At 36.4% G+C, this 13677-nt stretch overlaps 2 protein-coding genes across 2 annotated transcripts in view; one reads left to right on the top strand and one right to left on the bottom strand.

Moving 5' to 3' along the window:
• Positions 1-3665, top strand: part of CLEC1A (C-type lectin domain family 1 member A) — a 24730-nt gene extending 21065 nt beyond the window's left edge. Inside the window, exon 7 of the transcript XR_005021460.1 lies at positions 3292-3665. The gene's annotated coding sequence lies outside the window, so the exon portion shown is untranslated. The remainder of the gene's footprint in view (positions 1-3291) is intronic.
• On the bottom strand, positions 524-13677 carry CLEC9A (C-type lectin domain containing 9A). Its single transcript, XM_036865282.1, is given in 7 exon segments — positions 524-3453; positions 4135-4256; positions 5404-5421; positions 5423-5556; positions 7387-7533; positions 12018-12098; positions 13587-13677. Coding segments are annotated over 7 exon segments (714 nt in total). The 3' UTR covers positions 524-3332.

The following is a 13677-nucleotide window of genomic DNA, read 5'->3' as shown; positions in this document are numbered from 1 at the left end:
TTTAATGAACATGGTTGATATAATAAGCACATAACGAGAGACATGGATTAGAACTTTAGTTAAGCAATTAAGTGTTATTTAAGCCTTGTTACTGCAGAAAGAAAATATGGTTAATCTGAGAAAGTCAAATGATTTTGTGAGCTAAGTAAAATTGAGGTGGCACACATTCAGTTTTGACCCCTGGCATCTTACATGACTGCAGACTAGTTCAGGGCTGGATGACGGGTGTCTCTTTAAATGTCATTGCTTAAACAAGTCTAGCTGCCTGGTTAGTGGGTGATGATTAGTGTTTTCTCTCCAGATCTGCAGCCTAAGGGAAAGTGTCACTTTAGATGGTGAGGAAGGAAAAATAACAGCATGTATCTGACGTTTGTTATTCTTGAGCTGATTCCTCTCCATCTTTGCCCTCAGCCTCCTCATCTACCTAATAAAATCCACAGTACTGATCACGACATGAGCAAATATTTCAGAAGAACAGAAAGGAGTATGGCACAGCGTTCACTCCACAAAGTTTTTATAAAAAAATTTTAAGAATAGGCAATAATCATAATATGACTTTCTGAGAACAATTTTCGGTTGAGAATCAGAGAGGGTAGCACCCCGTGAATGGGTTTTCCAACACGAGAAAACTTTTTTTCTTCTAGGCTCTTGTGTGTTTAGGTAATTCTGAAGAAACTGTGGGGAAATGTTAAATGAGGAACATGGCCTTTCCTGGTAGATCCGAGTTCCCCAGGGTAAACAATGAGCTATTTCTTTTCCTGAGGATATTGAACCAGCTCTTAAAATTTATCAACAGGAAACAGGTCAGGGGCCTTGTAACAGCAGGAAATGTGAGAAGTGTGCTGGGAGCTTTTACTTTAGAGATAGTAGCAGATGGTGAAATATGTAGAAAGGTCTAGAAAGTTGCCTCAGGGTTGCCCTCAATATTTGGGAGTCGAATACTTTCTAATGGAATTCTTGCAGTTTTTGAAGAATACAAAAAGCTGCATAATCTGATTTCAAGTGTACATAACTTATTTTACAAGTTTCATTGTATGAATCGATTTTTAGAATCTAATGATATTATTATTCTATCAATATTACCAAAGTTTTTCTTTTCATACGTTTAATGTCCTTTGGATAGAGCATGTTAAAAAAGCCTCTTTACATTTATAGGACAGGGTTTTATTTTTTCTATCCTTTCCCTTTTTAAAAACTAATCTGGAACTCAGTGAGATGGATCAGATACCCAGTTCATTATTGGTGGGACTAGGATATGAAACTGATTATCCCGGTGTTAAGGTCCAGTCTTTTACCACTGTGTTGAAAAAGGCCTTGCTTTTCTGGGCCAACAGCAAACTGCAAGGAAAAATCTTCCACCCATACCATCTGTGTGGAAAGCAATATTACCACTGAGGAAATCTGTAGAGGCTTATGCCAGCTGCTCTGTAGATAAAACTCGGACTTGTAAATACTGCATCACATGCTGGCGGATGATGTCAGCTGTAGGATGTTTGCCTCTGGCTTCATTGTACTTCTTCTAAAAAGAGTTATTAAATGCTTCCTATCCTTTCTCTAAACACAGCTCCATGACAATACTTTGAAGAATCTTGAAGACAAACAGTCTTTGCTTCTAAAATTTGCTATTATTTCCCCTTTATTCCAGGTTATTACATTGAGCTGCCAGCTGTAAAAACCAGAGGGGACAATTTATACTGTGTTTTCTTTGCTATTTTCCTTTTCTAGGTTCAGCAGAAAACTAGAGAATAATCCCTTTTATTGAAATTCCCACCATTTAAGCTCCAAGTCAAGGGTAAATAAAGAAACAAAACACAAAAACATGCCCTTCCCATCCCTAAAGGAATGTCTCCTTCAGAGGTCATCTTTTACAATAGACTTCCAGGTTCACTTAAATGATTTCTACTGCCTCCGTGAATTAGGTTTTATTTCACCTTATTTATTTAAGTGGTGTCTTTTTTATGAGGAGAGAAAGATGAGAATCTAATGTATCTCAGCTACTCCTTGTGAGAAATGAAAGAGTAAGTAAAATTATATTGAATTTAACATCTATTTGATGAGAATCTGCTGAATGGTAAGGTGTTGTTCTAGGGATGGTAGGCAAGTGGTAGAAAAGTAATGTAATAATAATGAGTGAAATTTTCCTTTCTGTAAGTCATCAGACACTTTCACATCCGTTGTCTGTGGGGGACAAGCTAGTCCATGCTTCAAGGAGTCCGCAGACCTAGGACAGGGATTGTCTATAGATTTATTGACTTTAAGACAGATATTCTCTCCAGATACTTGGTGACAATTAACCCATACACTTTATCTTCTCAATCTTCTTACAACATGAGCAGTAAAGGGGTCATTTTTATCTGGAATACAGAAATGAGGTTGATGCCTAGAGATGACTGATGCTCCAGGTAACAAGAGCAAGAACAGATGGAGTTCTCAGCAAGTTTACATATATTAATAATTTAGTCCTCAAACAATATTTTGAAGCAAGTTCTATTACTGTTTTTCAAGGAGGACATTGAGACACAGAGACATGTAGTTAGAAGTGCTGGAGTGTTAATCTTGAGAATCCAGATCTTGAGTCTTTTGATTTGCGAGTGGTGGGGATGGTCAGTGAGAGGCAGGAAGGCAGCTCGCAGCTCTTCTTTACTGGAGACACGCTGATATTGGCAGCCTGACTATTCCTTCCACTTATGTGTAGCTCTGGTTGTTCATCTCTCCAGTAGAATTCTGCAGTCCTAAAAATGGTATTGTCTTACAGGCAGCAGAGAGCATCCTGTCTTCCTTCCAATTTGAAAATCCATATCTCTATCCTCCCATCCTACTGGTCCAATAACATAATGCCTGGAAACCCAGCAAATGCACAGAAAGATCTGGCAAACAGTGAGTTTAAAAGATCACATTTATTCATTTATTTAAAAGAGTATCAGTCAGCTAAAACTGCATCATCTCCCCAGTGACTTATAGATTTTTCTGTGGAGTTCACAGTCACTCTAAATTAAAGAGAGAGAGAGAGAGAGAGAGGAAGAAAAAAAATGACAAATAGAAATGATTTTTCTTCAGCTTGTTTTCCACTCTTCAGGGTTTTGTCCTCTGTTGCTCTAAACCAATTTTATTCTTGGTAATTAATTTGAACAATGTCAAAGGAACATCTGGAAAATGTTGAGGAATATTACCAAGTGTAAATGCAGGATAGGTTTTGTGTCTCAGGTAGCTGGTTTCACAACCCTTGCACTGGTTTACTTCTGCGCTGGCTCTTAAACTCATTGTTACAGGTTTTCCAATGATCTGTTGCAGGTATTACCGTAATGGAGCAATCACTTCAAGCAAAATTTCTTTCAGGTAGAAGATCTTAATGCGTATTTCTCACAGATGAAATATTTCCAAATGCTGCAGTTAGCGGAAGAAAGGCCGTTGTTTCTGAGGTATCCACAGACCTGGTTAGTTGATTGGGGGTCCCTGTATTGGTGACCTGGAGAGGCAAGTCAGTGTATCTGAGGTTAGGTGTTGGGCTTATGGGAATGTCCTCTGGGCAATAAAATGAGAGATGTACAGTTTTTCCTTTTGTTTTAATCTGTCACCCTCTTGAGGTAGTTTTGCCCTTCTTCTTCAATAACAGAACTATTTTCTCTCAATAAGGTATGTAAATATTACTTCAACAAGCAGCATTTTTTTTAAAAAAAAAAAGCTTGGATACAAAAGGATAGGCTCTAATTTGGAATCTCTTTTCTGATTCTTAATTCTCAAAATACGAAGGCACTGCTGACCAGCCTCCCCAGTTCTTTCTGAAAGCTTACTATGGAAATTGCCTAATAACTACTATAGTCTCTTGCTCTTAGCACTCTAGCCTTTAAATGATACAAAGGAAATGTACTTGATAATCACATAATATTGTTCATTCAGACTCTCAAATTTTGATGTGAATGTGCTACAGTGTAATGGCAGTGGGGCTGAGATGGAGAAAATTTAGAAGTCATGTAGCCATTCTTAAATTATCTTGGCTTTGATTCCAATCAGAAGCCTGTGAAATTATCATGCTGGTTATGTCTTCTGGAGGAAATGTAAGGTATAAAATAAAATGAACTTTTGATTTCCCTCCTGTGTCTAATTCTTCTGGGAATGTTTCCCTCAGAGACTTACAGATCAGGGGAAGGAGAGGAGCTGTCTTGCCAAAGCCAAGGTTGTCTGGACCCATCCTGAGACAGTCCCACCCAGTAATCATAGCTTCTTTTGATCTACCTCAGGCTGCCAGTGATAAAGTCCTATAAGAAACAAGACTTGAACAGTAAACCGAGGATGGAGTGGGGGGGGGGTGGTACTACCAGAAAAACCCCAATAAATTACCATGAAATATAAAGTGTGGTATTTTGTTTCCACAGAAGTAATTAGAATTTGAGAGCTGGAAAGAGAGAGAGAGAGAGAGGATTTTTAAAAGAAAGGATACCTTGTTCCCTATTGCTAAATGATCAATGTGGTGTTAAGGACTATGGAAAAATTAGGCATCTGGTATCAAAATAGTTTTAACAGATTCAGAATTTGGCATATAGTATATGACTTACCCAGGATATTTCAATGTCAGAAATAGTTTAGGAGATTCCAGAAGCAACTTAACTGTAGGCATATTTTGTGAGAAGAAATATTTCTAACTTTTGTCACTAAATTTGCACAGAAAAAATAGTGTGAACCCATAATTGTAATAAGTTAGTCCAAGTTGCCTTGGTTTATTGTATAGCCTTAACAAATTGTTCTACTATTACTCTTGCAAAAATGAACTTTGACTAGTTACTAAATATAGTAGGCATACATTTTTAATAAATTCATAAATGTGTAACTATGTCTTCTACTTCACACATAATTTATGGGTAGAATGATTTCAGGGAAACCTCCTGCTGTTTGCTCGTTAAGATGTTAGTAAACTAGATTTAAGGTCAATTAAATTTTTCATTTAGCAGATGCTTATTTTCATAAATCTCTCCATTTCATGATGTCATCTCACTTTTTATACTTCTACTTTTCTTGATAATTACAAAATTGTTATAGCTTATTATACTTCCCTACAGCATTGAAAATAAGACATTTAATACATACACTTATAATGTATGCATATCTTGGCGTGGGTTACCATGTTACAAAACGGTATTTCTCTTACCCTTTCCCCTTTTGGATTAACAAAGGACATAGAACTAACATATTCTCCTTGATTTTTGAATAACCATCTCGCTTTTTGTTTCTCCAGTTAAAAGAAAAACAAGCCATGCTAATTCTTACTTTGTGTGTTAAACCTTTTTTTCAACAAATCTACCATTGTTATAGAGTATCAAGGAATTCTGTCTTATGAGAACCAGTCTTTTCTTTTAATAGGTAATATGGTATTTTCAGAATGATGTGAAACTATAAAACAGTGTTTACCATTTCTTCTTTGCTGTCTTATTTGTAGAAGCTTAGATCCCTCCTTCAAACAATCCTCTCTACTGGTGTGTCAAATTGTCCAGTTTTCAAAGACATGGTAATAACTTTCTCCATTCTGAATCCAGTTGTCTGGACAAGGGCTGCAGTTACGGGTTTCAAATATAAACATTTTATTAAAGTTATTGTAAAAATATTAGTAGCATATCTTCTCAAAAGAACCCTTGTGTCACTCCCAGTAAAGCTGGACCCTTTAACCCAATGGTTCATATGATGCAGTACTTACCAACTTCAGCTGCTCTGAGGCTGAATACAGTAAGATTTATACAATTATTTCCAAGTGCAGTAGGTCTCTAAGAATTAGTTTAAGATAAAATTAATTTGAGAATATCTATTCCCAAATTGTTCCTCCTCTATAATAATTGATCTGATTATTCTATTTTTAGAAATCTTTCCTCCTTTTAACTTTACATCATTTATAATCTTCATTTGTTTGCTTATTGTTTCATGTCTTTTAATCTTATTGGCCCAATTTAATTGGGAATGTACCGAGCATAATAATAAGTACATTCCCAATTAATTGAGTGGCATAATAAGCCTCAAGTTGATGTTTAAATTCTGAGAGTTAAACATGAAAATTTTTCGCATAGAATGGAGAGAACGAACAATGCACCTTGAGGAATGATTTTAAAATTTGTGGGTGAGGAAAAGTGAACAAAAACACAAGTGACCAATATGTTTATTTTAGGACTTTGATATAACTAAGAAGTAAGCCATAGTGTTTAACCAGTTTTACAGAACCTGTGTTAAGAAAGAATGTATTCACAAAAGAAGGATGCTCAAATGTATAAAAGGGGAACCAAAGAGGAAGAATTTGACCAACTGTTTCTGGCACAGTTTTATAGAGGGAAAGACACTGAAACTGCCAGAACACTAGTTATTAGAGAAAAGCCTTCCACTTAAGACCAAAAATAGTTCATTATCAGTCTCCATGGCACAGATGTCAAGTTATTTAAGGCTCTTCAATATCCTTTGTTTGAAATACACTCTAATCAGTATCCTGAATATTGTTAAAGTCATAGCATAAGTAGTGTTGAAGTGGCAGTTGAAAGGTTGAGAACATGCTGGATTTGTAAGTCTCCAAAATGGATATCGTCACTGATTTAAGGTTGATGGCTCAGAGGTGGGCCTAACTCATGCTTTCAGTAGTCTGTTATATTTAAAAACATGGAAGTTTTTTAAACGTTTACTTGACTAAATTTCAATTAGAAGGAGCTATGGTAGGTTTTTGACCTCTCTTACTGACAATTACTAAAATGATATCCACTACAGGGAAGTTAATTCTCTAAATTTTATGTATTAGTATTATTAAACACTAGTTAAGTAACCACAGAGTACTTGACACACTATTAACAAGTCGAAATAGACAGGTTTAAAATGCTTGTAAGGGATGAAAAAGATAAAACCAAAGTCACTTCATAGAATTTTTAAAAAAGAGCTGAACCCTGCATTGTTATAATTTTTGTAAATACCCTGATTTTCAAAATGAATTTTCTGCTTCAAGAGATATCTAAATTTGAATCTAAAGCAAGATCTAAACTAAATAAATTGAGGCATTTGGAGCTCTAATTAAAGATACACATAAATTTGAATGATTGGATAACACATAATATGTTGCGTTTTTTGTTGTTTAATCTTACCTACTAATCTCACACATTCCATTTTGACATTTGACTGTATATTTTCCTTATCTGTATTTCTTGGAACCTCAGTATTTTCCACATACTACTGATATATATATGTATATATATGAGATTGAACTGAAGAGTAGATCAAAATTATGTCTCTCCTATTATGAAATCCTGACTATAATTTTACAAAGAATAAAATGTATGTCACTGGTTTTTTGTTGTTGTTGTTGTTGTTTTGAGGAATTGGTGTATACATGTGTATCCATGCAGTGGAAACTGATTTTGTGTCAATTACCTGAACTGAAAGACTTCTGCATCAACGTTTGACAATATTTCATCTGGAGGCCATGGTTTCTCTTCCATTGTGTGAAGTTGAGCAGTACTCTGTCCCATTGGATGAGTTTTTCTTGCTGCTTCATTGCAGTAGTGGACACCTGGAGCACTTCAAACAATAACAACCATTCCTGATAAAATACTGACATATAACAAAGTAAACCTTCAACATAGACTAAAGAGAACTACACATTACTGATTATATTTGTGATTAAAACCTACAAAGAATGCACAGCAAAAAGGCTCTTTGCCATTCCTGTTTCCTTATTCACCCAATTCCAGTCTCCCAGAGTAGTCAGGTTTGCCAATTTCTTTTTTATTCTTCCAGAGATATTTTGAATTTTGCATGCAAATGAATATAAAATCCCCTCTTTCCCCTTTACACAAATGGTAACAATCTTTTTACATGGTTTTTCACTTTTTATTTTAACATTTAAAATATATTTTGGACATAATACTATGTTAGTACATAAAGAGCTTTCTCATTCTTTTGTTATATAGGATTCCACTGTATGGATATGTCATGATTTATTTTAATAATTCTCTGTTTTAGACTATTTGTAATCTTTTGATATTACTGAAATACTGCAATAAAGAACCTTATTTATACATAATTTCACACATGTGTAAGTATATTTGTAAGATACATTGATGAGTCAAAGTTTTGTGCATTTAAATTGTATTAGATATTTCCAAATTACCTTCCATGTGTGCCGATGCAAACTGTATAGGAAAAACTCAGTTTTTCCTTCTATAAGCCTTTCTCCTGTGAATCACCTTGACTTTTCTGACACTTCTGGTCACCAAATGTATGGTTTCCCCACCACCACCCCCCTTGCCCTTCTCCACAACACCAGCTCAGTGTCCTATAATTTAATTCAACCTGACACTATCTTCTTGGAGAAAGTAACAATCCCACAGGTCAAGGGCTCAGTCCCAAAGATTGCTCCCCCCTTCAGATGCCAATGCAAGTAGTAGGTCCCCAGGTTTCCACAACTTCTGTTTGATTTGTCTACAAATTGGAGGTTCCCATGACTCCCTCCTGGGTTCAATTAATTTGCTAAGGCAGCTCACTGATAGGGAAATGAATTACCAGTTTTTTAAAGGATATGATAAAGCATATATATGAACAACCAGGTCAAGAGATACATTGGGAGAGGGCTCAGTAGTTGTGGTGCACGGGCTTAGGTGCTTCGCGGAATGTGGGCTCTTCCCAGACCAGGGCTCGAACCCGTGTCCCCTGCATTGGCAGGCAGATTCTCAACCACTGCGCCACCAGGGAAGTCCCATGCATGATCAGTTGTTGCCATTTCCAGCTCCTCTCCCCTCTCTGGAGGATGGGGGGTGGAGCTGATAATTCCAAGCTTCTAATCATGGTGTGGTCTTGCTGGTGACCAGCCCCCACACAGGAGCTCACCCAGAGTCACCTCATTAGAACAAAAGATGCTCCAAGTGTTCTTTTCACTTAGGAATTTACAAGCGTTTCAGGAGCCCTGGGTCAGGGAAGGGGTCAAAGACCAAATATTAGGACAAGAGATGCTCCTAGTGCCCTTGTCACAGCAGAGCAGAGGGGAGAGACACTAATGTATGTCTTCTATTATCTCATGCAAAAGTTCTCTCAATTTCATTTGGATTTGCATGTATGTTTTTATGTTTGATGTTGAAACTCTTTTCACACATGTATAAATAAAGGTCAGTTGTATTTTCTTTTCAATGAAGTGTATAATTATATCCTTTGTAATTTTTTTCATTGGGTTTCTAGTCTTATATATGTGGTCCTTATTGTGCCGTGAGAATTAATTCGGGCTGGCCTGGAATCAGCCTGAGCAGTGTTTTTTAAATTCCTACGTGACACTGATCTCCGGACAAGGCATGAAACATACAAATGAATAGTGTAGCTTTGTTATCATGGGTATGAGGATTTGGGGGGCCAGATTATACTATCTTGTCAGCATTGTTTATTGATGACATACGATTGACGATTTGTCCCTGGTTACAAAGAGACCCTGAGAAGGCTCTGCTGTTGAGGCTAGTTACCTCTCAGGAATATGTCACGTGGTCAGCAAGACATAAATTCCCAAACAAGACTTCATTTTGGGCTCCCAAGTACCAAGGTGTCTTGTGTACACATCGGTGGTTCCTGATCCAAGAGAGAAATTGTGTCGTGAAAGGACACTTACATGGAGAGGAAGAGGTGCCTGTTGGAACCTGGTCTCTCCAGACACTTTTGTAATACACATCCTGCCTTTAATGCCTTCCCCTGCCCCTCCTCCCTCTCCCCCTCCGCCACCTGCATCTCCACTTCCTCCTTCTCCTCCCTCCTCTTGCTTCTTGGTATCCCACAGTGTGGAGGTATCATTTTATAATTAAGTGGTCCCTTACTGATAGGCAATTGCATTTTTTTCAATCTTTTTTTTTTTCTTCCTATTGCTACATGTGCAGGTTTATCAATAGGAAAACTTTCCAGAAGTGGGATTTCTAGATCAAAATTAATTCATTCAGTTTAAGATAACCCAGAGTTTGTTAAGAACATGATTGTCATGGTTGATCTTAACAGATTTCATAAACTAGACAGAGAAGAAAACAAAATTATGTGCCCATCAGAGAGCAAGATTTTTGAGGACATAAAAATGTACAGTATGATTTTATCAACATCCTTAGTATGTACTATATGCTTTTTAGCTATATAATAACTGATGATTGGAGACTATAGATTTATTTTTATGTATAAAACAAATTCTACATTCCATTCACTTGACAATATTGTTTCAAGATGTTGCACCTTCAGTTATTTTGCTTTGAATTGAAACTGTTCTCTGTACTTCAAGTTTCTTTCATCTTTTTACCCCAAGTAGTTAATATTTATAAAATAACACTGAAATTTGTTATACAGAATTGATACCTGAACCATAACTTTTGATATTTGCAATGTCAGATAAATATGTATTCTTGCAGTTAGAATGGAACTTGGCAATATTTCATTGAGAGTCCCCAGTTTTTACAGAAAAAACTGGATTTTTATGGATATATGGTAGTTCTCTTCCAACTCTGCAAATCTGCTTCCAGTATATATGTTTGATAAACAGATATTTAATTGTGAATTTCTTTTAAAAATGGACTAGCATTATATATATAAATATATATAGTATATTATATATACTATATATATTTATATTTATGTGTATTTTAATAAAGTACAGAGGGAGGATAGGGTGAGATAAGGGAAGTTCTGACATTTATGCTGGGCTGTGAAATTTTATTTGAGGAGATAGACAAGGTAACAATTACTTCTTGAGAGCCTAGAAATTACTAAAACATTCCTCTCTGAACCACCAGGAAAATAAGATCATAGCTAACATGAACAAGGTCAAGTTTCCTGTACTTTGTGGAAGCAAACCTTGTACTCCTCTCTTCTTCATTTCAGAACTCCTAATTCTCCTTTGCCAGCTAATTCTTCCTAGACAGAAAAATGATTTGCCAAGGCATACAAGAAATAAGAATTATCCAGACTATAACCTTCATCTCTGTCTTGCTAAGCATATTTCTTAGTGCTAGCATGAGTGATAATAAAGGGTCTTAGTCCTTTTTCTGGAACCTGCAGTTCTGTAATTGTTACATTTTATAAAAAATTCATTTGCTAGATATAGAAACATGTCTCCAGTTTGGACTGAAAGGAATAAAGAAATGTGGTTAAATATTGGCTCAAACAAAGTTCTCACATTTACCTTAAACATACTAAATGGTACCTCATCAAATATAAAGTGAAAAACTCATATTAAAATAATCGTATAAGTCAAATTTAGAACAAATGTATATTAGAAAAGGAAGAGTCTATACTGAAAACTTACAAATTGCAAGCTTTGGCATACTAACATGATTCATAAATTGAATCATGATATAAGCAATTATTTGCATCATTTTCCCCAGACAGACCTATGGTATTAGATTTGAGTTAAACAACATGCAATTGAACAATTAAAAGTTATCATTAGGGCTTCCCTGGTGGCACAGTGGTTGAGAATCTGCCTGCCAATGCAGGGGACACGGGTTCGAGCCCTGGTCTGGGAAGATCCCACATGCCGCGGAGCAACTAGGCCCGTGAGCCACAACTACTGAGCCTGCGCGTCTGGAGCCTGTGCTCCGCAAGAGAGGCCGCGATAATGAAAGGCCCGCGCACCGCGATGAAGAGCGGCCCCCGCTCGCCGCAACTAGAGGAAGCCCTCACATAGAAAGCGAAGACCCAACACAGCCAAAAATAAATAAATAAATAAATTTAAATTAAAAAAAAAAAAAAAGCCTTTACCATCTGAGCCTGGCCATCTGGGCTCTTCCTTTCAAAAAAAAAAAAAAAAAGTTATCATTTAGCATCCGAGTGCTTAGAGAGTTATATCAAATAAATGTCCCATAACTTAAATAACGAAGCCATTATTTTATATCATTTATGTCATTTAGATGTTTCTAACTGATTTGTTTATCCATTTATAAATTATGAAGTTCCAGTTCCACGACATACATACATATAATTGTATATAACACTACATGAAATATGTAACCTATCTATAGATTATTTTGAAGATACCCTTTTGTACTTACGCTTGACACCCAAGAAAATGGAGGTTGCTAATGAGCCTTTGCAGAAGATACATAAAACCACTGTCACAAGACACCACGTTCCTGAACAAGGAATAGAGACAATGAAATTGTATTAGAGAAAGTAGAGGAAAGAGGTGGGGCAGGATAGGACGACACTGAGTAAACTAGGGAGTTAACATTAGACATTCCTCCTAGAGAATCAGCAAGGCCGTGTAACTGTGCGTAACAGGAAAAGGTGAACCCAAACTCTTTGAAATGCAAGTCATAACTTGGAATACACTGGATTTGGAAAAATGCCAAACTGAACAGTTTTAATAATATACTTCTCTTATCCTTATATAACACCACAAACTTAGTAACTAGTTAGATGTATTCTCTTCCAACAATCTTTTAGAGATGATGGCAAGCCAGGCAGCAGGCTTTAGTTTCTGAGAGCAAAGAGGCTGTCTCCAATCTCCTCATCTCTTGCCAGTGTCACTTGAGCATGATTGGTTCAAAGGTATTTCCCTTTAAACGTACGATTTTGGATGAGGACAATTTTTTTAAGGTAATTTTGCAACTATTCAAGTAGGGAAAATGAATGTGTGATTTGTTATATTCTTAATGCTAGTTACAGAAAAATGTATAAAATTTATCTTTGGATAATGTCATAGGCTGAATAACAGCTTTGCCCGAAATGTCTATGTCCTAATCTCTGGAACCAGTAAGTGTTACCTTACGTGGAAAAGGAGATTTTAAAGGTATAATTAAGGATCTTGGGATGGGGAGATTATCCTGTTTTATCTGGGCACTTATAAGTGAGATTTAGATTAGAGGGACAGACTGCCATATGATGGAGGAAGCAGAGAGACATTTGAAAATGTGCTACTGTCTTTTGAAGATGGAAAAGGAGCCACAAGCTAAGGAAAGCAAGAAATGCAGCTCTAGAAACTGGAGAAGACAGGGCATGGGTTGCCCACTAGAGCCTCTCTAGGGAAGGTAGCCCCATGACACCTTGGTTTCAGCCCAGCGGAACCCATTTTGGACTTCTGATCTCTAGAACTATAAGAACATAAATTTGTGTTGTATTAAGCCTCTAGGTCTGTGGTAATATATTACCTAAACAATAGGAGACTAATACGAATATTAAATTATAAAGACAGAACTGATCCAGGCTGATGAGTGTTTGCCAGTTTTTTCAACCTACGTTTTCTCTTTTACATCTTAGTATTTATCAGATGATGTGCAGGGTGTTTTTACATGGGAATTAAAATTACACAAAATATATGATTGCTTTCACTTATTTTCCAAATCCAGGAATTCTTTGTCTTTCCAGTGAGAGAGAGAGAGAGAGAGAGAGAAAACCAGTGTAATACATATTTGTCAAGTCCATTTCTCTTTTCCTTTTTCACTTTTACTTACTCCTCCTCCACTTCATTTCATTTTTAATATTATCATATTATGCATATTATAATACTCTTAAGTGGGTTATCTCAGGTTAGAAAACTCACCTTGGGCTCATCATAGAACAGGAAAGAAAGAAAACCCATAAACCACAAAGTCTTGGTCTAAATAAGTAGAACTGGTTACCTGAATTTTTGGTGGAAGACAGATGTTTCTGGTAAGGGTTTGGTGCTGGATTATCCCACTGAAGAGAGGTGTATGTCTCTTCCTCCTGCAT

The sequence above is a fragment of the Balaenoptera musculus genome, chromosome 10 (assembly GCF_009873245.2).
Source record: "Balaenoptera musculus isolate JJ_BM4_2016_0621 chromosome 10, mBalMus1.pri.v3, whole genome shotgun sequence".
Lineage (NCBI taxonomy): Eukaryota > Metazoa > Chordata > Mammalia > Artiodactyla > Balaenopteridae > Balaenoptera > Balaenoptera musculus.
This window is presented reverse-complemented; position numbering and strand designations above follow the sequence as displayed.